This window comes from Dipodomys merriami, unplaced genomic scaffold (assembly GCF_024711535.1).
Source record: "Dipodomys merriami isolate MVZ:Mamm:240054 unplaced genomic scaffold, mDipMer1.0.p SCAF_5, whole genome shotgun sequence".
NCBI lineage: Eukaryota > Metazoa > Chordata > Mammalia > Rodentia > Heteromyidae > Dipodomys > Dipodomys merriami.
This window is the reverse complement of record NW_027206068.1, coordinates 69,056,609-69,082,464: the sequence shown is the minus strand read 5'-3', so window position 1 is coordinate 69,082,464 and position 25,856 is coordinate 69,056,609. Positions and strand designations below refer to the sequence as shown.

Sequence of the window (25,856 nt, the reverse complement as noted above, 5' to 3'; positions counted from 1 at the left end):
CAGCTGTTCAATTTTTTTTCTTCATGATGTCATCTCTGTAAAAGTCTTAACTTCAAGTGAAACTGGTTTAAATAACAAAGGATTTTAGAGGCCCTTACAAGTATTCATGCAGTCCTCTAAAATTTTTATAAAATTGATTGTGATTGTGATAAATATGAAATCAGAATTTGTTTGTCATGTTTTGTATTATAACCAATAAAATCCTGATTCTTTTTGTTTCATAATTACCATGTAATTTATTTAGTGTAAAGGAAAAACTATCATACATATTAATTTTATTTTTCAAAATAAACTGTAAAATCACATCTTCTCACCTTTTTTTTTTGGTTGGTCATGGGGTTTGAACTCTGGGCTTGGGCACTGTCCCTGCGCCCTTCAGCTCAAGACTAGCACTCTACCACTTGAGCCAAGTCCCACTTTTGGTTTTCTCATGGTTTATTGGAGATAAGAGTCTCATGGACTTTCTTGCCCATGCTGGCTTGAACCGTGATCCTCAGATCTCAGCCTACTGAGGAGCTAGGATTACAGGCGTGAGCCACCATTGCCCGGCTACATCCTCTCACTTTACGCTGTGAAACTTTGTCTTTATTTTTAGAGGTTCATTAAAGTGGCTTTTTTCCTAGTACCAGTTTTCCTCTTCTATGTAGATAGACCTGAATTCAGAGGTGAAAAAGAAAGGGAAATAGGAAGTTACAAGATAGTGAAATAAACCAAAGTGTTCTAGGTTAGATCTGTTCTAGATACATTCAAAATTATAGCCTTTATCTTTCAAAAATTAATATTACACTATTTTGCTTTTTTTTTTTCCAGTCATGGGCTTAAACTCAGGGCCTGGGCACACTGTCCCTGAGCTATTTTTTTGCTCAAGGCTAGCACTCTACCACTTTGAGCCACAGCTACACTTCCACTTTTCTGGTGGTTAATTGGAAGATAAGAATCTCATGGACTTTCCTCTCCAAACTGGCTTTTGAACAGTGATCCTAAGATGTCAGCCTCCTGAATAGCTAAGATTACAGGCATGAGCTACCAGCACCCAGCTCTATTTTCCTTTTTTTTTCTGATTTGACACTGTTTTCCTGGTTTTCTGGGTTTGGACATTTGAAGTATCACTCTATATGGTATCTTTTCATCCTTAAACAACTGTAAGATATCACCTTTTTTGGTGCTACTGAGGTTTGAACTTAGGAACTAACACTCACTAGGCAGGCATGCTTATCACTTGATCAATGCCTCCAGTCCTTCCTGGTTCACCACCACTATTTGATCCTGCCAGGCCTTGGGCTTCAACTCAGGGTCTGGGTGCTGTCCCTGAGCTTCTTTTTGTTCAGGCTAGTACTCTACCACTTGAGCGTCACTTCCAGCTTTTTCCGTTTATATGGTACTGAGGAATGGAACCCAGGGCTTCATGCATGCTAGAAGCACTCCACCAGTAAGCTACCTTCCTAGCCCCCTATATTTCTTTAATTGAATCATTTACTGGTGGATTTTTCCACCATTGATTTCTCTTTATCCATTTTCATTCTTTATACTATCACTAGAATAACTTAGTTAATTTTTTTTTTTTTAATTTTTTGGTACTAATCCTAGGGCTTGAACTCAGGGTCTGGGCACTATCCCTGAACTTTAACTCAAGGCTAGTACTGTACCACTTGAGCCACAGCTCTACTTCTGGCTTTTTTGGTAGTTAATTGGAAATGAGAATCTCATGGATTGCCTAGGCTGGCTTCAAACTATGATCCACAGATCTCAGCCTCCTGAATAGCCAGGTGTGCGCCACTGACACAGGGCTTATTAGGGTAGTTTTTGTTTATTTGTTTGTTTGTTTTTTGTTGGTCATGGGGCTTGAACTCTGGGCCTGGGCACTGTCCCTCAGCTCTTCAGCTGAAGGCTAGCACTCTACCATTTGAGCCACATTGCCACTTCTGGATTTCTGAGTGGATTATTGGAGATAAGAGTCTCATGGACTTTCTTGCCTGGACTGGCTTTGAACTGTGATCCTCAGATCTCAGCCTCCTGAGTAGCTAGGATTACAAGCCTGTAATCAAGCCTGTAGGCTTGAGCCACCTGTGCCCAGTTAGGGTAGTTTTTATAGCACCTTTTTTTTATTATTATTATCTGTTCCCTGTTCCAAGACTTTCAGCCACATAACCTTTTCATTCATGATCAGTCATTTATTCCACTAAAACTAATTTTATTAACCTAGGGCTCAACAACTAGGAATTAAAGATCAATTGGCAACACAGTCATTGCCCTATAGGAAGTTACCGTGGAAGATGAATCAGAAGGATAAAGTTGGGGGTAGAGGGCTCACACTTAAAATCCTACCTACTCAGGCTGAGACCTGGAGGACCAAAATCCAAAGCCAGCTTGAAGAGAAGCCCATCTCCAATTAACCAGCAAAATGCTGACTTAGGGCATGGCTCTAGTGGTATAGCACCAGCAAGAAAGCCTAGTGAGATCTAGAGGCCCTGACTTCAAGTTCTGGTACCAGCACAAATATATAAATACGTCTGTCTGTCTGTCTGTCTATCTGACTGTCTGTGTTATATGTATGTCTAAAGTGACAGTAAAATAATTTCCAGAAGGTAATAAACTCGTATTCAGGAATAATTAGCAGAGATGGGTAACTTTCAAGCCAGATTGCAAAAGGTGGATGGCTAAGAGTTTATTAAGCACGCTTGGTAGGGAGCAAAGGCATTTGTTAAAGAAATAGTATGTACAAAGCCATGGAAATAGTTTATATAGATGTGATTCATAATTGTTATTGTCACTTGTGGTTTAGGAGAAAACTGATAAATGGTAGAAGATGAAACTAGGTCCATTCCACATGAAATTTCTCTATTACTCTAAGTGGTAGGGAGTCTGAAACACTTTTTTTTCTTGGTTTTATGAAATAAGTTCTCACTGTGTAGCAGAAACAGTTCTAGAACTCCAGAGCCTCCTGAGTCAGCCTCTCTTGTGCTGTGATTACAAGTGTGTACCACTCTACTCAACCTGAAATACTTTTTGAACATGAGAGATTAGCTTCATATTTTAGAAAAAAATTGTTGATGAAGTAGATCCAATAAGTAACACATCTAAAAGCTACACTGTTTTAATGAGGCTTTTGCAGTATTCTAGTGAAGAGATGATAAATTTCTGAAATCATAGCATTGATAGCAAGAGAAGGAATGAGTGTGTTGAGAGAAGGAAAAATAAAAATTAATGAATTAATGGTAAGATTCTTAGGAATATTGAAAATGGCAATTATATATGAGTACTTACTATGTGCAGGTACTACCTATACTAAGTGCTTTATATACATTTGCTTGTTCAACCTCATAAAGATTGTTAGGCTAAGTATTTTTATTTTCATTTTTCTCTTAAGCAGATTATATATTTAAAGAGGTTAAAAATACAGGCTGGGATGTAGCTCAGTGGCAAAGTGCTTGCCTAGCAAGTACAACATCCTGGAATCAATCCCCAGTACCAAAGAAGAAAAAACAAACAAACAGAAAAGCAGTTAAAAAAAGAATTTACTAAGATCAAATTAAGATTTACTCAAGATCTCACTGCTGAGAAGTGGCTGATATGGCCTTCCTATGTTAGGCCCATGGTATTTATAGTAAGTACAGGAAAAAGGTGAAAGAGACACCAGTGATTATGTTCATGTTTCTGGCTCATAGATGAGAACATGGTTTATAGAAACAAAAGTTTCTGGGCTTGAAGGAGCTATCCCTGAACTTTTGTGCTCAAGGCTAGTGTTATATCACTTGAGCCACAACTCCACTTCTGGCTTTTTTGCGGGTAGTTACTTGGAGATAAGAATTTCATGGACTTTCTTGCTCAGGCTGGCTTTGAACCATGATCCTCAGATCTCAGCCTCCTGAATAGCTAGGGTTATAGGCATGAGCCACCAGTACCCAGCTAATCTACTCTTATTTAAACCTTAAGATGTAAAAAATAAAAAAATAAAAGCAATAATTTTTATTTTAGACATATTGACATAAGATACCTGTGGAACTTTAAGGTTTAGAAATCTATTTGCAATTGAATATAGTGACCTCAAATAGAGATACAGATTTTAGAAGCAAATTAGTATATTTGTGTCAGTTTAAGACATGGATGTAAATATTACTTAAGAGAGTATAAAATAAATTGAGGTCAGCCTGGGCAGAAAAGAGTTTCCTTGAAACTCTTTATTCGCCAATTAACCACTCAAAACTCAGAAGTGGAGCTGTAGCTCAAAGTGGTAGAGCATAGCTTTGAACAAAAAAAGCTCAGGTACAGCACCCAGGCCCTGAGTTCAAGCCCCACAACCAGCAAAAAATTAAAAAATAATAATAATAAAAAACTAACCCCAACTATTTGGGATACAGAGCTAGGAGGATCCAGAGATGAAGGCCAGCCTGGGCAAAGTTTTCAGTACCTTATCTCAAAAGTATAAAGTAAGTAAATAAAACAAAAGGACTAGGTGTACAGAGAAGAGAGTAGAAAGTGCAGTCCTCATGAATATTGATATTGCAGGAAAAGAAAACTTTTATAGGCTCCTCTTCAGGTAGCTTCAGTAGTTCTGCCTTGGCCAAAAGAAGAAATAGGGTTTTGAGAGCGTTCACCTGTCATTAAGACTTATATGAGATAAAGACCAACATAACTTGTTTTGGTAATTAAAATGTTATTTGTGGGATGGGAATATATTTCAGTGGTAGAACACTTGCTGGACACATAAGAATCCTAGGTTCAATTCCCAGCACCACTAACAAAAGACAAAAGCACCACTAACAAAAGTGGCTAGTAGAGGAGAGGAAGGCAAGTAAAGAAATAGGGTTGTTGGTTTTGAGAAGATTCCTGTAAAGGAATAACAAAACAGACAAAACAGGTGCAATTTAAAAATTTTTTAATTGTTATTATAAAAGTGATAGAGGGGTTATAATCAGGTGAAGAGTACATTTCTTGGGCTGGGATGTAGCTCAGTGGCAAAGCGCTTGCCTAGCAAGTGCAACGTCCTGGGTTCGATCCCCAGTACCAAAAAAGAAAAAAGACAAAAAAACATAGAGTTAAAAAGAGTACATTTCTTTTTGGACAATGTCACCCCTTCCCTCTGTCTCCTAGGTTTTCCCTCCCATTCCTATATACAAGGGAGCAGTTACTTTTAATGAAAGACTAACACTCTGTAGAGAAAGAAGCCAATAAGGAAAGGCTGAAGATAACAAGATAGAGAAGAACTGATTTAGTACGTTTCGTGGACATGGATATCATATCTCACAGAAACTACAAAAAAATTAAAGATGAACACAGTTCTCTCTAGATTGTATGTTATTGGGCAAATTATTTTAACTCTGGAACTAACAGTGCCTACCTACCTCCTGGAATGGTTTGGGAAATTTTTTATGCCTGGTATGTAATAAGAAATTAGAAATTGGGCTGGGAAAGTGGCTCAGTGGTAGAGTACTTGCCTTGCATGTATGAGGCCCCGGGTTCGATTCCTCAGCACCACATAAGCAAAAAGAAAAAAAAAGCCGGAAGTGGCGCTGTGGCTCACGTGGTAGAGCGCTAGCCTTGAGCTGAAGAGCTGAGGGATAGCGCCCTGGCCCAGAGTTCAGGCCCCACAATCGGACCAAAAAAAAAAAAAAGAAAGAAAAAGAAATTAGAAATTATAACTAATATACTGTATGCAATATTTTCAGGTATAAAGTTGGCCCTGAAAGTTCTTTGATTATTTTTCTTTATCATGATGAAGGAGAAATATATAAGAGAAGGAACTAACTATAAGATAGAATAGGAAAAGTTAGAAAGAGCTAGAAGAACAATTACCAGAACCTAGAACAAATACCAAATTGTTAAGGAACTTTAAAAACATACCTGAAATCTAAGTTTATGTGGTATACTAGGGTTCAGTTTTAAGAAAAGAGAAAGAGGGCTGAGAAGGTGGCTCAGTGGTAGAGCGCTTGCCTTGCATGCCAGAGGCCCTGGGTTCAATTCCTCAGCACCACATAAGCAAAAAAAGACGGAAGTGGCGCTGTGGCTCAAGTGGTAGAGCACTAGCCTTGAGCTGAAGAGCTGAGGGACAGCACCCAGGCCCAGAGTTCAGGCCTCACAACCAGACCAAAAAAAAAAAAAAGGAAGAAAGAAAAGAACAGAGAATGAAAATTTGAACCCTTTAGAGTTGCAGGGAATTTCAGATCTGTTACAGCAACAAGGAAAGGTAGGGTGTGTGTGTGTGTGTGTGTGTGTGTGTGTGTGTGTGTGTGTGTGTGTGTGTGTGTGTGTGTGTGTGTGTGTGTGTGTGTGTGTGTGTGTGTGTGTGTGTGTGTGTGTGTGTGTGTGTGTGTGTGTGTGTGTGTGTGTGTGTGTGTGTGTGTGTGTGTGTGTGTGTTGCAGGGAATTTCAGATCTGTTACAGCAACAAGGAAAGGTAGGGTGTGTGTGTGTGTGTGTGTGTGTGTGTGTGTGTGTGTGTGTGTGTGTGTGTGTGTGTGTGTGTGTGTGTGTGTGTGTGTGTGTGTGTGTGTTCCAGATCTGTTACAGCAACAAGGAAAGGGATGTGTGTGTGTGTTCCTCTGTCTAGAAGGACAAGGAAGCCCAACTCACACATTTCAACTACTTTACCAGTGTCCAAATTCTATAGTTATTACTTAAGCATCATTATGATCAATTTCTGCAGGCTGGAAGCCCATCATCATGATTGCCAAATCCTATAGTTACTATGTATGTGTAGGCACTGAAAGTTACCAATAGCACTTAGGTGGTAGTAACTTCAAGAAACCAATTTTTCTTTTGTTATATTTTTAGGCTGTTATGTATCATTTAATTTTCATGTTTGAGTATCTTCTAATAATATTGTATGCTTTCAGAATGGCAGAAAGGTAGTAAGACCACCAAGAATTTCTTTTTATTGATAGTCACTTAGTACTTAGTTTGAAAATATGAATATCTGTTGATTATTCTGTTAAAAATGGTGAAGGATCTACATTAGTACACTGAACATGTTAGAAGTATACTTGGAAGTAATTTATTCTTTATTTAATCCAGAAGCAAAAAGCTGCCTATTTGAAAAAAAATTGCTTAGAAACATTTAGGGTCATTCAGTCTCTCACATTTAATTAAACCAAGTAAACTAACCCAAGTTCTGCCTCTTAAGATCCAGGTTGCTTTACTAATAAGAGTTTACCTCAGCTATCAACATGATTATAAAAATAAAGACCAATCTTAACATGATCCTTATTTGAGCTATTTTGATTTTCTTTCTTATCCATGTGCCCTATATTTTTATGATGGAATTCAATGTTCTTTTAATTTTGTATTTTTTATTGTAAACATGTTTCATGATTCAAGTTTCATAATTGTTTTGGTAACTGCATAATAAACTGATACACAATAACTTAACCATAATATGTCAAAATTATTTCTGGCTTTTGGTATGATGGATGCTGCTGCATATTATTTTTGTGCATATCATTTTTTCTTCTGAATTATTTCCGTAGGAAAAATTCCCAGAAGTGGAATTACAGGATCAAAGGGTATGAACATTTTTATGGCTCTTAATATGTGCCAGTAAGATTTTCTTTAAGGATTGATGGAAGCCATTGAATGGCCAGAAATGATCAGGACTAATAATCCTTTCAGTACAGGATTAGATTGGCAAATACTTCAGAATTTAGATTTTTATATGTACACTAGTTAATTTCATATGGTTTGTTTTGTGAAGTAACTGTTAAAACAGGAGTTGTTTTGCATTAACCTTTCTGTTAATGAATAGTGGAAAATTCAATGTTGTTACTTTCTTACCATGTACTTTGATTAAATATACTTTACTATTTGTTTATAGGATTTGATTAGAGATCAAGGGTTTCGTGGTGATGGAGGTAAGTCATGATCTCAGCTAAAAAAAAAAAGCACATACACAGAGAAAAATGCAATTGCTTTGCTGCTTGTTTCCTTTTACTTGCTTCTTTCATGAAACACAGACACAGAGAAAAATGTGTAGAGAAAATCCAATTTTTTTTCTGTAGTACTGATTATGTATTGTTAATAAAATTTTAGGTAATTTAAAACATGAGTAAAGAAAATTAGAAGACATGAAAAGGAATATAAAAAAATACTATTTACAATGTGCTATTAACGGATATATTATATCAAGGAGAGATCCTTAGTTATTTTACCCCTTTTGTTAATTTCTACCATCTGGGAGCTTCTACAGATACAGAAAGATTGAGATTAGAATCAGATAAAACTTAACTTTACTAAATAATTCTTAGGAGTCCTTTTAATTGCCTGCCACAATTTGTATTTGTCAGACTTTATCAACGACTTTCTTAATCTTTTTAGAAGTATTTAGAATATACTTTCTGTGTTTGTGCCAGAACTGAGGCTTGAACCAAGAGTCTTGTATTCTCACTTAGTTTTTAGGCTAATAGCTAGCTGCTGCTCTACCACTTGAGCAATTATACTTGTAGCTTTTGGTGGTTAATTGGAGATTAAGATTCTGTGGTTTTCTCTACCCAGATGGGCTCTGAACTATGATCCTCAGATTTCAACATTTGGGTAGCAAGGATTACAGGCATGACCCACTGGTGATCAGCTATAATGTACATTTTATAGAATAAACCCATAATGGAAAAAGCTTGTTGCCCTCTTTTTTACTACGACTAGTAAATAAAATACTAGGTGAGAAACAGAACTGAGATTTCTTACAGAATTTTTATCTAGCATTCATTCTAGCCAAAACAACATGAAATATTATAAAATGTTTCATGTTATGAAAATACTTTTTGTAACCCTAAATAATGTTTTCTAGATGATATTTGAGATTGTCTTGAAGTTTTCTTGCAGGAGGTCCTTTCTGTGTTTATTTTTTCAGCTATTTTCTATCTAATATGGAAGATTTATGTTAACTGCTTATTATGCTTAGAGCTAATCTCTTCACTGTGACCTTCTTGTGTACCTTCAAAAGTATCTAAGCCAAGAGACTCAATGGTATTTCATATTGAGTAAACATTATATAAATCATCTTGTTATGTTTCTGTATTCCTGTGAAGCTGACAAAATAATAAGCCTGAATTATGTCCTCTGGGCTTAGTATTGACCACAGCACCTATTTATATAGGAGTTTTTGTTCTGTTATTCCATGAACCTGCCAATTAATGTTGCTGCCAGTTTGACTTTCATATGTCCTAATAACTGTGGCTGCTGATAATTTTGCCCAATGCATCCAGCATTTAAATGTTGCCATCATGTTAGCATCACAGTTGACTTAGTCATAAACACAGCCTGCTCAGTACTTAAAATCAAGTGGCATTTCTTGTCCTAAATATGAGTCATTTTTTTAAAGATCATTGGGATATTATTAAAATAAGCAGGTGGTTTTTTTTAACACCCAGAATTATTTTGTAAAGCAGGCTTCAGTTCATCGTATTTATTCCCCATGACTTCTTTCATTTCTTCTGTGTGTCTGTCTTCCTGTGTTTGCCTGCCCCTCTCTTTCTCTTCTAACAGCCCCCTTGAACCAGCTGATGCGCTGTCTTCGGAAATACCAATCCCGGACTCCCAGCCCCCTCCTACATTCTGTCCCCAGTGAAATAGTGTTTGATTTTGAGCCTGGCCCAGTGTTCAGAGGTAGTTGGGCTCTTCTTTCTTGTTTTCACCCAAAGCAAATTAAATATAAGCATCTGTAGATGCTGTTTGTGTCTCACCCTCACAGCGTGTGTTTGTAAGTGTGAGAGTTTTAAGTACTAAATTTCTGCTTGGCTTGGCTGGAATGCTCTGAATGTGCTTCTCACACATACTCACTACACAAGCTTTCTGTATGCTGTCTGTCATAAATATTTAAAAGCAAGAAAATTCTGAGTTGGGATTTCCATCTTGTTTTTTGTTGTCTCATGACTTCTTAATCACAGTGGGTGGGAAAAATAAGGTGGGGAGGCACCAACAATTTTCACGGTTTTTAAGAAAATAAAAATAGAAATGGAAACCCCTATTAAAAGATTTTTCTGAGGCTTTTTTATTTTTGAGATTTTACAGTATCAATGTTTTTCTTATAGAATGTATGTATTTTATAACATAGAATATATATTCCATAACAAAATGAGGAAGTTATTTAAATATATATTGAATTTTTATTTAGTGCTAATAAATTTTAGCTAATTCATAGAATGAATAAGTTTAGAAAATTTGAGGAGTTATACTTTTAATTAATGTGAGGAAATAGTATAATTTCATCCTCTTTGTTTTGAATATTTTAGTTACTGGTTAAACCAGTGTTTAAATTTTGAAGTAAGAGTTAGGACAGATGTCTTACTATCTTTACATACTGGTGAGTGAACAAGACTGAATATATTACGGTGCTTTGGAATTTTGCTATTACAGGCTAGCTGGCTGGTTCATAGAATAGGAAAAAGTCATTTGGAACCAATAATAGAATTTAAATACCACATGTTTAGTAGAACAGAACTGTGGAACCTGTGCAAGCAGTTAAGGCTTTGTTTTCTTAAATTTTATCAATAGCAGATAGAAAATGTACTGTTTTTCAGTTAAAAGACACTCCACACATCGTTTTTAATAGGTAATTACATATAAAATCTTGGAAATTTTGCATTGTGATATAGTAATAAAATGTCTACCTAGATTTACCATTTCAGTGTTGTTATTGGTATCATTCTTTGGAAAATTATGGCTCTTTTTGTTCTCCAAGAATATTAATATTTTTGTTTTAAATTTATTGAGGACCTTCAGTACTGTGTATGGAAAGCAACCTGGAAACCTCAGCCCTGCTCAGCTATACTCAGGCCCTACTCAGTTCTTGAACTGAGCCCCTCTGAGCTTAGGCTGTTTACCACTGAGTCAGCTTTTGGAAAAGCACCGGTCAGAAATGTAATCCTCCTAACATAGCTAACTTCTTAAGAGTACCCCTGGGCTCAGTGGGCTTATAAAATATTCCTGCTTATAGTAATTTAGCTTTGAGGCCAAGATACTTTCTCTTCCTTATAAAGGTAGAGATTTTTCTAGAAAGTCTTGAGAAACCTACTTAGGTTTGCTTTTATTAACTCCATTAGACAGGTAACTAGTAATTTATATTTAGTAGAAAAAGGCCTCCAGGAACCACTAATAATGACCCACATTTATAAGTCAGGATTCTATTTAAATTTAATGGCCAATATGAAAGAGAGATATTTTTAACATTTAAGCTATTATTAGAAAATATTTCCACTTTTTAAAATATTGATGAGCTGTTGAGGTCATTTAAAATCAGTTTGTTAGTGTGTGTGTGTTTACTTTGGTTTTGTTTTTTAATTTTTTTTTTATCAGAGACACAGGAACTTTGGAAGTGTTTGAGTATTTATATCTTATTTTAGAGATTGTTTTTTGTAAATCTTGAACCAGTAAGCAAAATGTATCATTAGCTATCTTAAAGACATTAACAAAACTAAAATTATACTATGAATCACAAATTAGGCTTTTGGGCCTATCCTTTCTGTAAGGTCATTGTTTGAACATGTGCAATATTTTAAAAGTAAGTTTAGGTTTCTCCCCAATCTCTGTCTTCTGATAAGAGAGCATGTTTGTTTTTCCTTAAAGGATACAGCTTCTCTTTCTCTAATAGGGTCAACCACAGGTTTGTCTGCCACCCCACCTGCCTCATTACCTGGCTCACTGACAAATGTGAAAGCCTTACAGAAATCTCCAGGACCTCAGCGGGAGCGGAAGTCATCTTCATCCTCAGAAGACCGAAATCGAATGGTAAGAATATGTGATAGTTTTTTCTTTCTAGAATTCATATACAAATTTGATATTTTCTTTTGGATGTATTTGTGTATGATGTAAAATTCCTATAACCAAATTAAGAGTTAATAGTGTTTTGCTTGAAGCACTTTTCCGTTACATTGATTGTTGTTCACATGTTTAACATAATTTTGTAAAAGTTGGTTTTGGAAGAGAAGTAACAATGTTTTCCTTTAAAATAAAAATCTGAACTTAAATTCTGAGGCATTTGGCTAAAGGGAATCACAAATATGTAATAACTTGTCTTGCCCCTAATAGTCTTCCAAATGATAGAAAGCTATATTGTTTTATTGATGTTAGCAATACACATTTTTGCACATGCTGAAAAAATTAGTTACTTTTCAGGGAGGACTTGAATTCTCTTTGGCTTTTTTACTTAAGGCTGCTGCTCTACCACTGGAGCCACATTTCTACTTCTGGCTTTTTGCTGGTGAATTGAAGATAAGAGTCTCACAGACTTCTCTACCTGGGCTGGCTTCCAACCATGATCTTTAAATCTTAGCCCCCTGAGTAGTTAAGATTACAGGTGTGAGCCCCTGGCACCGGGCAGTATCTATTTTTTAAAATATTACTTCCAGAGCTGAAAGTGGCTCAAGTGGTAGAGCACTTGTCTAAGATATCCCAGAACTGGGGGTGAGGAAGGGAAAAAAAAATAACATTTTGAGTCATACTTTTTACCTATTGTTCCTTCGTCGTGGGTTGTATTTTTTTTTTAAGAGTCTGTATTTTCTTCCTTACCTACGTTCCTGTCAGGCATACGTTAATATATGTAGTGTGAAATAAGGTTTTCCTTTTTGATTTTGTTTTATCAAGAAAACACTTGGTAGACGAGATTCAAGTGATGACTGGGAAATTCCTGATGGACAGATTACAGTGGGACAAAGAATTGGATCTGGATCATTTGGGACAGTGTTCAAGGGAAAGTGGCATGGTATGTATGTGGTATCATGTTTGGATATTAAATTGTTTTAATCATATGCAAGGGTCTTTCAAAAGTTTCTAACAAAAACTATGGGAAACAAACTGTTCACATCCAGAAAACTCTTATTGTTATTTTGCAGTACTTATTTTAAAGATGAAGATCTTCCAGGTTAGCTGGTCCCCAAAATGTATATACATATGTGTGCCTATACTGGGGCTTGAAATCAGGCCCTCACAAACTTGCTCGGCTTTTTCACTGAAGGTTGGTGCTCTCCCATATGAACTTCACTTCCAGTTCTGGCTTTTTGCTGGTTTATTGGAGATGAGAGTCCTTTGAAAGTGTCTACCTGGACTGGCTTCAAATTGTAATCTTCAGATCCCAGCTTGGTGAATCGCTAAGAATCATGGGCATGAGCCACCAGCTTCTAGCCCAAAGTTGTTTTTATAGGTATCAATCATAGATAAACTATTTGCCAGTGGCTCATACATGTAATCCTAGCTACCCAGAAGGCTGAGATTTGGAGAATTGTGAGCAGGCCAGCCTGGGTAGAAAAGATTGCCAGATTCCATCTCCTAAATAACCAACAACAAAAAACACAAGAGCTAGAGGCATGGCTCTAGTGATAGAGTACTGCCATAGGAAGTAAGAGGCCCCGAGTCCAAGCCTCAAGTACTGCAAAAAGAAACAAAAACACCCACAAATATTGAGTGTACTTACCGAATTACCATATTTAAAATGTTCAGCTTTACTAGTTAGCGAAAAACTATAACTTCATTAAATAGCATTTGTGTCTCAAATGACCAAAGATTTTTTTTTTTTTTTGGTCAGTCTTGGGGCTTGAAGTCTGGGCCTGAGCGCTGTTCCTCAGCTCTTCAGCTCAAGGCTAGCGCTCTACCACTTGAGCTACAGCACCACTTTCAGTTGTCTGGTGGTTTTTTGGAGATAAGAGTTTCATGGACTTTCCTGCTGACTTTGAACCGTGATCTTCAGATCTTAGCCTCCTGAGTAGCTAGGATTACAGGCATCAGCCACTGTAACCTGGCTCCAAAGATTTTTTTATTTGATCAGATTTAGAGTTTTAATTATAATCCTCCTAGTGGGAAGATAAATTGCTACCAACTTTCTGGATGGTACTTTGGCAGTATGTTCATTTAGCTGACAGTTCCATTTGTGCTACATCCTTAGGGAGTAATTGGACATGAATGAACAGATATGAAATTATATTCATTAAGGGATTTAATAATAATGAAAAATTAATGGAGTGCCCATTAATAAGAGTGTTGGGTAAATAAGTTTATACTTCCATATATAATATAAGGAGTTAAAGTGTTGTAATAGAGCTATGTTTATTGATATGGAATGTTGTTTTTGCTATGTTAAATTATTTTTTTTTTTGGGGGGGGTCCAGTCGTGGGGCCTGAACTCTGGGCCTGGGCGCTGTCCCTCAGCTCTTCAGCTCAAGGCTAACGCTCTACCACTTGAGCCACAGCACCACTTCCGGCTTTTTTCTTTTTCTTTTTGCTTATGTGGTGCTGAGGAGTCGAACCCAGGGCCTCATGCATGCAAGGCAAGCGCTCTACCACTGAGCCACCTTCCCAGCCCCTGGTATGTTAAATTTTATAAGGTAGTATGTATAATGCCTTATGGAGCTACAAAGAAATAAATATTTATGACAACATTTTACAATTGCTATAATCATTTCACATACTCATTGCATACATATATAAGACTAGTAGAATATACAGCAGTATAATATTGGTCATTTCTAAGAGATATGATTATAGGAATTTTAAACTTTTTTTTTTTTTTTTTTTGTCACTCATGGGGCTTGAACTCAGGGCTGTCCCTGAGCTTTTCTGTTCAAGGCTAGTGCCCTACCACTTTAAGCCACAGCCCCACTTCTGCTTTTCTGGTGGTTAATTGAAGATAAGAATCTCTCAGAATTTCTTGCCCCAGCTGGCTTGGAACTGCAATCCTTAGATCTCAACCTCCTGAGTAGCTAGGATTATAGTGTTATGAAATATGTAGTCTAACCAGTAGAATGAACATGAGATTGCAAAAGGACAAAATAATGACATTCACAGGGAAATGGATGGAACTAGAAAAAAATCATTTTGAGTGAGGTAAGCCAAGAGCAAAGAGACAAACACATGGTATCCCTGATATGTGGATGTTAAATCCAAAATGTAAGGAGTTACGACAAAGTAAACAAGACTTTAGAAACAAAGGACCTCCACTCATCTGATCATATCATTACTAAATGACCCCATGCTGCTGACCACATATATGGTATGTATGTGCACATCTGAGGGATACTAGGAGGAAGACACAGAAACAGAGGGAAAAGGGAAAACATACAACAGCAGGACCCATCAGCTGCACTGGACATTGATCAAAATGAAATAAGCAACTCAATGGCAGCAATGGGAGGGAGTGAGGAAATGAGCAGGAAAGAGAGAACAGCTGACACTAAGCAAAAGGAAAAAAATGGTACATATCACTTGATGTGGAAGAAATTGCTGTATTGTCAAAGTTCATAGAATTCACAAATTTTATAGACAACGATAAAGACAGTTTGCCCCATGAATGTGTTTGTGACTTTAAGTATCACTATCTTACAAGTCTATGAAATTTATGTAATCACTTAATCACAATTTTTTTTAAAGTTAAAGTATATATGTGTATATATAGGTATATATGTATACACTAAGAAATACATATAAGTAGACAAGAAGCCGAAAGCTTACAAAGTGGACATGAATAATAAATAACAGAACACTATTAGCTCTCCAGAAACTTCTCTATTCCAGCTAGTCTTCCTGCATGGATAACTACTACCTTCCCAACCGTAGGAGGAATCATTGAGTGTATACTTTTGTGTCTGGCCCAGTTTACTCAACACTGTATGTATGATTCATCTGTGTTGGTATGGTTGAAGTCATTCATTCGCTGAATAATATTCCACTGTGTGACAGTTACCTGATTACTTCTATCTGCTGTATAATGAGCATTTTGGTAGTTTCTAGTTTAGAGTTACTCCTAATGATGTTGAAGTATATGTTTTTTGGAGAACCTATTTGTCCATTTTTACATAACTACCAGCAGTATTACACAGTGGTTGTACCAGTTCATATATCTGTTGGCAGGTTATATAAAGTAAAGCTATTACACATGATTTTTTTTTTTTTGGCCAATCCTGGGGCTTGAACTCAAGTGTACTAATATTTTATTTTCTTAATCATAAGTGTCATAGTAATTCATAGCTTTAAGAGACAAAAAAAAAAAAAAAAAAAAAAAAAGCTGGTGGCTCACATCTATCATCCTAGCTACTCAGGAGGCTAAGATCTGAGGATTGTGGTTCAAAGCCTGCTGGGGCAAGAAAGTCCATGTGATTCTTATCTCCAGATTAAACACCAGAAAACTGGAAGTGGTGCTGTGGCTCAAGTGGTAGAGTGCTTGCCTTGAGCTGAAGACCTGAGGGCCAGCGCCCAGGCCCAGAGTTCAAGCCACAAGACTAACCAAAAAAAAAAAAAACACCTGAACTACTCAGAAGTTAGCTACTCTGAAGTTTTCAGTTTCTTATTTAAAGCCAAGCTCCCATTGGACTTGTTCATCATGTTAACATATATAACAAATAGTTCTAATTTAATATTAAATAATCAGGAAAATGTTCTGTATTGATTCAACTAAAATTCTAAGGAAGAATAAAGTTGGCTCTTCTTTAAATTGCTATTTTGAAATGGCTAGTATAAGAATAGCATTGTTAGTTTAGTTTTTAATCCATCGAAAATTAATAGTGTAGTTATGGCATAAATAATTCACTTGCAGTTTTATAATGCCTATTATAGGGCTATGACAGTGAGAACACCCACAAATATTTTGTATTTTTAATGTAAAAAAATTAGAATGACATTTGGAATGACAATTACCTTTTAGGTGATGTAGCAGTGAAAATGTTGAATGTGACAGCACCTACACCTCAACAGTTACAGGCCTTCAAAAATGAAGTAGGAGTACTCAGGTGAGCTTGTGCAGATTACTGTTTTCTAGAGATAAGTTCTTGTTATTGCATCCTGTTTTCCTGTGATACCCTCTGTGAGCTTTATAAATTTATTCAAAATGGATACAGAAGTGTAGCATGTCTAACTATAATATATCTTTCATCATATTATTGTAAATAATATTCACTGTTTTGTGATACAGCTGATAGAAGACCAAGTCCTGGACTGAAAGGTGGAAATATAGTGTTCTGATCATATGTGATAATAATTCCACTTATGGAAACAGTACCCTTAAATTAAAATTCTAAGAACATCAGAATCCATTTTGAGGTTGTGTTTAGTCCTTGTTCCAAGGACTTTGGGAACATTAACAAAGAAAAGTAGATCAAGGGTAGTACTACTTTAAATGAGCAAGATTCTTGAACAACTTAGTGGGGAAATAAATGGTCAACAAAAGCGAGCAAATTTAACTCACAGACGGTGTTAGATTCTAGAGGATATGTAATTATTCATCTAATTCCAGAAAGCAGAACAAAACAAACAACAACAAAAAACTAGTTGTAAAAATTAGAGAAAACTGTCTCAAGAAATTTTTTTATTTTAATTTTAATTTTTAAGTAGTTGTACGGAGGAGATTCTATTTAACAATGCAATTTACCAGTACTATGCATCTTTTTTCTTTTACTTTTTGTTGTTGTTGTTGTTGGCCGTGGGCCTTGAACTCTGGGCCTTGGCGCTGTCCCTCAGCTCTTCAGCTCAAAGCAAGAGTTCTACCACTTGAGCTACAGCATCACTTCCAGTTTTCTGGGGGTTAATTGGAGATAAGTCTTACAGGCTTTCCTGCCCTGGCTGGCTTTGAACCACAATCCTCAGATCTCAGCCTCCTCAGTAGCTAGGATTACAGGCATGAGCCACTAGCACCTGGCTACAATGCATTTTTTTTTTTGGGGGGGGGGTCAGGTCGTGGGGCCTGAACTCTGGGCCTGGGTGCTGTCCCTCAGCTCTTCAGCTCAAGGCTAGCGCTCTACCACTTGAGCCACAGCACCACTTCCAGCTTTTTTCCTTTTTCTGTTAGTGGTGCTGAGGAATCGAACCCAAGGCCTCATGCATGCAAGACAAGTGCTCTACCACTGAGCCACCTTCCCAGCCCCTACAAAGCATCTTAAAGAAAACTTTTTTGTTTTTGTTTTTGCTTTTTGTCGGTCATGCAGGTTGAACCCAGTGCCTGGGTGTTGTCCCTGAGCACTTTTGCTCAAAGCTAGTGCTCTACCACTTTGAGCCACAGCTCCACTTCTGGTTTTCTGGTGTTTACTTGGAGTTAAGAGTTTCACAGTCTTTCTGCCCAGGCTGGCTTTGAATTTCCATCCTCAGATCTCAGCCTCCTGAGTAGCTAGAATTACAGGTGTGAAGAAACTTTTTTAATACTAACCCTGTAAAAGAGTGGGGTGGCTATATTCTTAAGCAGTAGCTTCCCACAATTGAAAGTATTTAAGAATCTCTACTTGCTTGTCAGATATATTTTTTAAAAATTGTCATTCTGTTGCCTTTTTCCCCTCTCCAATACCTTTTTCTGGCAGCATCTTACAGATAGACAACTTGGCTTTCTCTTTAAGAATTGCTAACATTTATTGGCATTTACTATTTACTGCCACATTTCTTTTTTACAGGAAAACACGACATGTAAACATCCTACTCTTCATGGGCTATTCCACAAAGCCACAGCTGGCTATTGTTACCCAGTGGTGCGAGGGCTCCAGCTTATATCACCACCTGCACATCATTGAGACCAAATTTGAGATGATCAAACTTATAGATATTGCACGGCAGACTGCACAGGGCATGGAGTAAGTTACATTCTATTACATCTTGTGCAAATTACTTTTAAAGATCTGTAGTAAAAGGCTTTGCTTGATATCTCTTAGGGACTGCATTTAAAATTATTTAGCAGTACAAGGACACCAGTGGTTAGCAATATGATACTAAAAATAGTCTTTTCTAGTATAGTCTTCAGAACATCTAATAAAGTATATCAAGTACTTCATCATAAACTATTTAAAGTTTTGATTTAGCATTCAGTGGTATAGCTGAGTAGTAGAAACTCAAAAAATGAATAAATAGAACAGTAGGCCATAAAAAATAAAACATTAAAAAATCATTATAGTTGTTGAAGTATATAAAATAGTTTTCCTTGCAAATAATTTTCTTTTTAAAAAGTCCTGTTACAAAGTGGTCAGTTTATAAAGTTAAAATGAAATGTTTATACCAAATTTTGCTATGTAATTTAAAATAATAGGGTTTATAAAATTATGTTTTAAAATAAAAAAACTAGGGCTGGGAGGTGGCTCAGTGGTAGAGCACTTGCCTTGCATGCATGAGGTCCTGGGTTCGATTCCTCAGTACCACATAAGCAGAAAATAAAAAATCTGGAAGTGGTGCTATGGCTCAAGTGGTAGAGCGCTAGCCTTGAGCTGAAGAGCTAAGGGACAGAGCCCAGGCCCAGAGTTCAGGCCCCATGACCGGACCCAAAAATAAATAAATAAATAAAATAAAATAAAAAAACTAACTTGAAAGGTTTTGCATTTAACTCTGAAGTGCAAATAAGTAGGTAATTGAAGTGGTAAGATTAGCTAAATAAAAGTAAATGATTTTTAGAATAATTTTAAAAATAATAAAATAGGGACTGGGAATGTGGCTTAGTGGTAGAGTGCTTGCCTAGCATGCATGAAGCCCTGGGTTCGATTCCTCAGCACCACATAAACAGAAGAGGCCAGAAGTGGTGCTGTGGCTCAAGTGGTAGAGTGCTAGCCTTGGCACAGAGAGGCTCAAGGACAGTACCCAGGCCCTGTGTTCAAGCTCTGGGACTGGCAAAAAGAGAGAGAGAGAGAGAGGGGGGGGGGGGAAGAAACTTGAAAACAATAATAAATAAATAGAATTAGCTAAGCATCTTGGTGTACTTCTGTAATCCCATCTACTGAGACTAGAGCTGGGAAGATAGTGGCTTGCAGCTAGTCTTGGCAAAAGGTTAGCAAGGCCCCAGTCTCAACTAGTAAGGCAGTGATATTCACAGGTATAATGCTAGCAACATGGGAAGTTTATAAATTTGGCCCTAAGCAAAACACTACTTGGATCCTTAAAATAAAGGGTTAAAAGGGCTGGAATTGTGGTTGAAGTGGTAAAGGGACTGCCTAGCAAGCACAGTGCTTTGAGTTCAAATCTCAGCATTTCTCCTTGCCCACAGAAAAAAGATAAGAGCTGGGAATGTGGCTAAATGGCAGAGTATTTGTCTAAAACCCATAATAACACTCACATACACTCTCTCCCTCTCTCTCTCTCTCTCCATATATATATATGTATATATATACACACACACCCATATACATGTATACACACACACACACACACACACACACACACACACATATCACATCTCATACACACAGAATAAAATTAAAAACTAGAAGTGGAAAGCTGGGTGCTGGTGGCTCATGCCTATAATCCTAGCTATTCAGGAGGCTGAGATCTGAGGATTGCCATTCAAAACCAGTCTGGGCAGGAAAATCTGTGAAACTCTTATCTCCAATTAATCACCCAAAAAGCTAGAAGTAGAGTTGTGGCTCAAAGTGATAGAGCATTGTCCTTGAACAAAAGAACTCAGAGACAGCTCTCAGGCTCTGGGTTCAAATCCCACAACCACCCAAAAACAAACGTGAAAGTAGTTAGATGAAAAACAAACTTTGTAAGATATAAATTTAAGCTCTATAAGTAGTTTTAAAATATGTACCTTATTTTAATGTCATAGAATGCAAATTATATTCTCGGGCTTAGATTTTGTTAATCCTTTTACTCTTACCTTGTTCTTTTCACAGATTAGCAAACCAAGGCTTTTAAGTAGCTTTTCTGAGGCTTCACATAGTAAATGGCAGCCTGTGTTTTGACGCAGAATTGTAATTCCAGTGCCCTTGATCTATAACTACTATACTACTTGTACCCTGTAGAACTGGAATAAAGAGTATAAGTATATATATGTACTAATGTCTAAAACTCTTGAATTGATCACTCAGGGCAAGTAAATAAGGAACCACAACTCAAGCCAGATCTAATTCTTTAATTTCCCCCCTACCACCTTCCCTGACTCAAAACTAGGCAGTAGCCAGGCACCAGTGGTTTACCCCTATAATCTTAGCTACTCAGGAGGCTGAGATCTGAGGATCACAGTTTGAAGCCAGCCTGGGCAGGAAAGTCACTGAGACACTATATTTCCAATAAACTACCTAGAAAAAAACCGGAAGCAGCACTGTGGCTCAAATGGTAGAGCACTAGACTTGAGCACAAAGAGGTTCAGGGACAGCGCCCAGGCCTAGAATTCAAGCCCCAGGACCAGTAAAAACAAACAAAACCCACTAGGTAGTATATCTGTAATACGAACTATCTACAAACTTATGTTGTGCCAAAATACTCCTTACAGCAAATTATTGCCTTATTCAGTAACATTTATACTTACCTACTATGTTTAAATCAATCTCAGCCTTTAGGTAAGTTAGAATCTGAATCTGGCCAAATCTAAAAGATTGTATTAAGATTTTGTCTATCATAACACTGAGAAACAAGTTGTAAACATTGAGAGAGAAATGAAGCTTTTCTCTTAAGAACTGTCTATGTACTGTGTCTCCAGCAGGCCAAGATGTTCCTCCCTCAGCACTTCATACTTGTCCTTTCCTCTTTAGGATATTTGTGCTCTAAATATTATTTCTCTTTTCAAATGTCCCTCTTTTTTTTCTTTTTCAGTGTTTGTTTTGAGAGAGGTGTTTAGTCCAGAACATTTGAACTCAAGGCCTTATACTTGTTTGGCTTGCTTGCTCACACTGGTACTCTACCACTTGAGCCATGACTCCACTCTGGCTTTTTGCTGGTCAGTTGGAATTGGAATCTGCCTGAGATGACTTCAAACCTTGATCTTCCAGATCAGCCTACTAAGCCTCCATAGTAGCTAGGATTAGAGGAGTAAGCTACCAACACCAGGCTTTTAAATGTTTCCTTTTAAGAGAAGCCGGCCAGGCGCTAGTGGCTCATGCCTGTAATCCTAGCTACTCAGGAGGTTGAGAGCTGAGGATTGTGGTTCAAAGCCAGCCCGGGCAGGAAAGTCCGTGAGACTCTTTATCTCCAGTAAACCACTAGAAAACCAGAAGTGGCGCTGTGGCTCAAGTGGTAGAATTCTTCTTGCCTTGACCTAAAAAGTTCAGGGACAGCGCCCAAGCCCAGAGTTCAGGCCCCACAACAGACCAAAAAGAAAGAGAGAGAGAGAAGTCGTTTCTGTTCACTTCATACAATTAACTTGTCAATAACCCACTTCTGTCCCTGTCTATACCCATTCTTTTCTCTTTTTTTCTTTTTTCTTTTTGGTATTTGTATATGTGTGTATGTGTGTGCATGCGTATCTGTGCCTCACTTCAGAATCTTCTGTCCCCTGAACATTTTCTATATGCAGTTCAGTTATCTGACTTGTGCAAAATTCAAAGTCCCAACAAGAGAAGCAGAGTAAGAACATTGGAAAAATTGACTCATTAAATAATTGTCTGGGTTGCACTCACTTAAAAGGTCAAACCTTTAAGGACTAGAAAAGTTAAAACAATATAATATTCCAATGGGTATGTTTTATGGAATTACAAAATATGAACAAACAGTGGATGGGTGACTTTTTTCCTATGTGGGTATGTCTTTTGGTATCTTAAAGATCATTTCCGATTCTTAGGTTCACTTGAAGAAAGCAATATTCCTGTGGTAGGTAATTATAGATTCACTCTTAAGGAATTGGGGTTTACAAAGTATGTTTTATCATGTTCTCACCCACCAGTCACTGATTCAATCCAAAAGCCAAAGTATTTCAAGAATATTGTCAGTAAATGATTGTGTTCAATTATTGATTTAGTAGGTGGTCTCCTGAACTTTTTCTTCTGCCCAGGCTGCCTTTGAACCATACCCCACACAAGCTCAGCCTCTCACACACATTGGTGTCATGTTACCCAAGCTATGTGGGAATCTGAGATTGGGAGGACTGTTATCTAGGCATACCCAGGAAGAAGCAAGACCCTATCTCAAAATAATGATTGCAAAAAAAGGTCAAGAGGCATGGGTCAGTGGCAGAGTGCCTGCATGGCAAAGCCTTGAGTTCAAACTTCAGAACTACCAAAAAAATTATATATATAAACACTAGTTTATTTTCTTTTCTTTTCTTTTTTTTTTTTTGGTCGGTCATGGGGGCTGAACTCTGGGCCTGGGCGCTGTCCCTCAGCTCTTCTTGAGCCATAGCACCACTTTTGGCTTTTTTCTACATATGTGTTGCTGAGGAATTGAACCGGACCTCATGCATGAAAGACAAGCACTCTGCCACTGAGCTAAGTGTCTTCAGTTTAAGGCAAGCGAGCACTCTACCACTTGAGCCACAGCACCACTTCTGGTTTTCTGAGTGGTTTATTGGAGATTAAAAAGTCTCACAGACTTTCCTGCCCAGACTCGCTTTGAACCTCTATCCTCAGATCTCAGTCTCCTGAGTAGCTAGGATTATGGGTGTGAGCCAGAGTGCCCAGCTGATGATTTTATTATTTTTTTAATGGTAAATAAGAGAAGTGGCAGAATGGTATTCCCTTCAGTCTTACTTCCTTTTCATGTTGTGATTGTGAAGGGACCAGAGGGCATCAGAATAGGAGGACACTGTCACTGTGGTCATACTACCAGCCCCGACAGTAGCTAAATTTTCCATTATTGGCTAGGATATCTAGAAGAGATTCACTTTTATGCCTGAAGTCTGATGAACTTTTATAGAATTAGCTTTAAAAATGTATGACATGTATGAGACCTAACTAGTACCTAATCTAAGATTTTAGAAATACAACAGAATAAAACTAAACTTTTATGAGCCACTCAGAGGTTTTCCAAATAGACTAGGTTAGTAAAGCAGCCAGATAGTGTGCCACAGTATTTGAATTTCAGGAAGCCATTTGATTGATACCTCTTAAGTAGTCTTAAAGATAAGGCCAAGGAAATGTAGCATAAATAGCCAAATTTAACCAGGTTCACAATCAGATGATCATCCTTGAGAAGATAGCAGTTTTCTGTCTTCATTCCTCTTGAATATTATGAATATATTTCAAAATGACTTAGGTGAAGACAACATGATCATGTTGATCTTTTAAACCCTATTTTTAGTTTTTTACAATAATTTTAATAAGTTGAGGCCATGTCTACAAAATATAAGGTTATACCCACGTGTTAAGTGTACAAAAGTATTTCCAGTTCAAACTGAAAATAATCTTATTGTCTAGAGTGAATATGACTCATTTCATAATTTTTATGAGATAAAGATGAAAACTTCACTCTAGTTTGTGCTGGCTAAATCTGAATTAACTGTACTTAGTTTGGGCTATCATGTTCTCTACAAAGCTGGTTGGAAAGTGATCCTTGTATAAGAGCTTGGAAGAGAACAGATTTGGTCAGATGGTTTTGCTGCTATACAATGATTCTGCGAAGTAGAGCTGTGGCTTAAAAAAGTAGAGCACTATCCTTAAGCAAGGAACTCAAGGATAGCACTCAGGCCCTGAGTTCAAGCCCCACAACCAACAAAACAACAAACAATAAATAAGAAATGCTTCTGTAAGTGGACATTTTATCCTAGGAAGGATAGTCCTAAGAGAATCCTGAGAAGGAAATGTCATACTTATGTAGGTATGTTGTTCTTTCCTGGTATTGCTATAAACCTGTGCCCTCTCCTTAACAACTTTAAAAGGGAGGAGAGGACCATTATTTAGAATTCTACACTAAATAGTAGAAAGCATAGTATTCTGTATCTGGGTTATTATTGAAGTTTATTATAGACCATTCAGTTTATTGCTGCTGCCCCCTAACCAGTTACATAGTTTTATGTTTTGGGGTTTTTTTGTTTTATGGTTTATATAGAAGCCATTTGGTACTCAAGAAATGGTTTCATTGTCAATTTGTATAGAATTGTTTAGGGCAATAATTATTCTGAAACATGATACAGGGACTAGGTATAATACCTATCTCATTTTTCTAGCTTTTAACATAACTCAGACTGACTGTGATCTCAAAAGGATGTGGGGTTTTTTTTGGGGGGGGGTTGTTGTTTTTTGGTTTGGGGTTTTTTTGGGGGTTTTTTTGTCGGACGTGGGGCTTGAACTCTGGGCCTGGATGCTGTCCCTCAAATCTTCAGCTCAAGGCAAGTGCTCTAATGCTTGAGCCACAATGCCACTTCCGGTTTTCTAGTGGTTTTTATTGGAGTCTCACAGACTTTCCTGCCCGGGCTGGCTTTGAACCGTGATCCTCAGATCTTAGCCTCCTGAGTAGCTAGGATTACAGGCGTGAGCCAAAGGCGCCAGGCTAAAAGGATGTGTTTTTAACAAGGGCCCTGTAGATCATTGGTTCCAACTGCCCTCATAGACAGAGCAACAGCAAGACACTCCTAATCTAGACCATCAGTTAACAGCCAAAGACTGACTTTGACTTCATATTTTGGGGAGAGGGGGGCAGGGAGGAACAAGTGATAGGCTGCAGTTAACTGTAAGCACTGAGGACATTGAAAAGGACCTTAAATTGTGGATGTGATCACAAGGTCTCTGAGAGAAACATTTTCAGCTTTCTGGTGAGTTGTAAGATTAAAGTAGTACAACAAGGTCAAAGAATATCACAACCTTGGGTTTTGAGTATACTACTACCTAAGGATTATTGAAAGGAATCATTCCAGCCTAAGGCGAGTCAACAAAATAGTTTCTGAAACAATAGCTCTGGGGGTCAGGTCTAATTCAGTAAACAACCACAACCCCTGGACAGAGACTGCCCCACAAGCCTCTCACACTTCAATAAACTTGGGCTAGAGTAAAGATAAAATTGTCCTTATAATCCTAGAAACCTTCCTTTGGTCTACTGGAAGAGCATTCTTCACCTAATTAGTTTTCCTATAATTTTTGCTAAAAAAAGAAAAAAAAAGAACAACCTCCAAGAGCAAATAAACAAAACCTACCTTATTTCTTGTGTGTTTTTTAATTAATAAGAGGAGTTGCCATTGCATGAATCGAGTAATGAATACATTCTTGGACAGTGTCACCACTTCTTTTGCTTTCCCCCCAGGTTCTCCCTCCCATGCCTGCCCACAAGTTACATAGGTCA

At 37.4% G+C, this 25,856-nt stretch overlaps 1 protein-coding gene across 2 annotated transcripts in view; it reads left to right on the top strand.

Annotated features, from left to right (window-relative positions):
* Braf (B-Raf proto-oncogene, serine/threonine kinase) overlaps window positions 1–25,856 on the top strand; it is a 134,468-nt gene that overhangs the window by 80,161 nt on the left and 28,451 nt on the right. Inside the window, exons 9-14 of one of the 2 annotated variants that reach the window (XM_069996913.1) lie at window positions 7,463–7,498; window positions 7,807–7,843; window positions 11,578–11,714; window positions 12,570–12,687; window positions 16,615–16,699; window positions 18,347–18,523. In XM_069996913.1, coding sequence (XP_069853014.1) covers window positions 7,463–7,498; window positions 7,807–7,843; window positions 11,578–11,714; window positions 12,570–12,687; window positions 16,615–16,699; window positions 18,347–18,523 — 590 coding nt within the window. The remainder of the gene's footprint in view (window positions 1–7,462; window positions 7,499–7,806; window positions 7,844–11,577; window positions 11,715–12,569; window positions 12,688–16,614; window positions 16,700–18,346; window positions 18,524–25,856) is intronic. The other variant, XM_069996914.1, reaches the window with a different exon arrangement.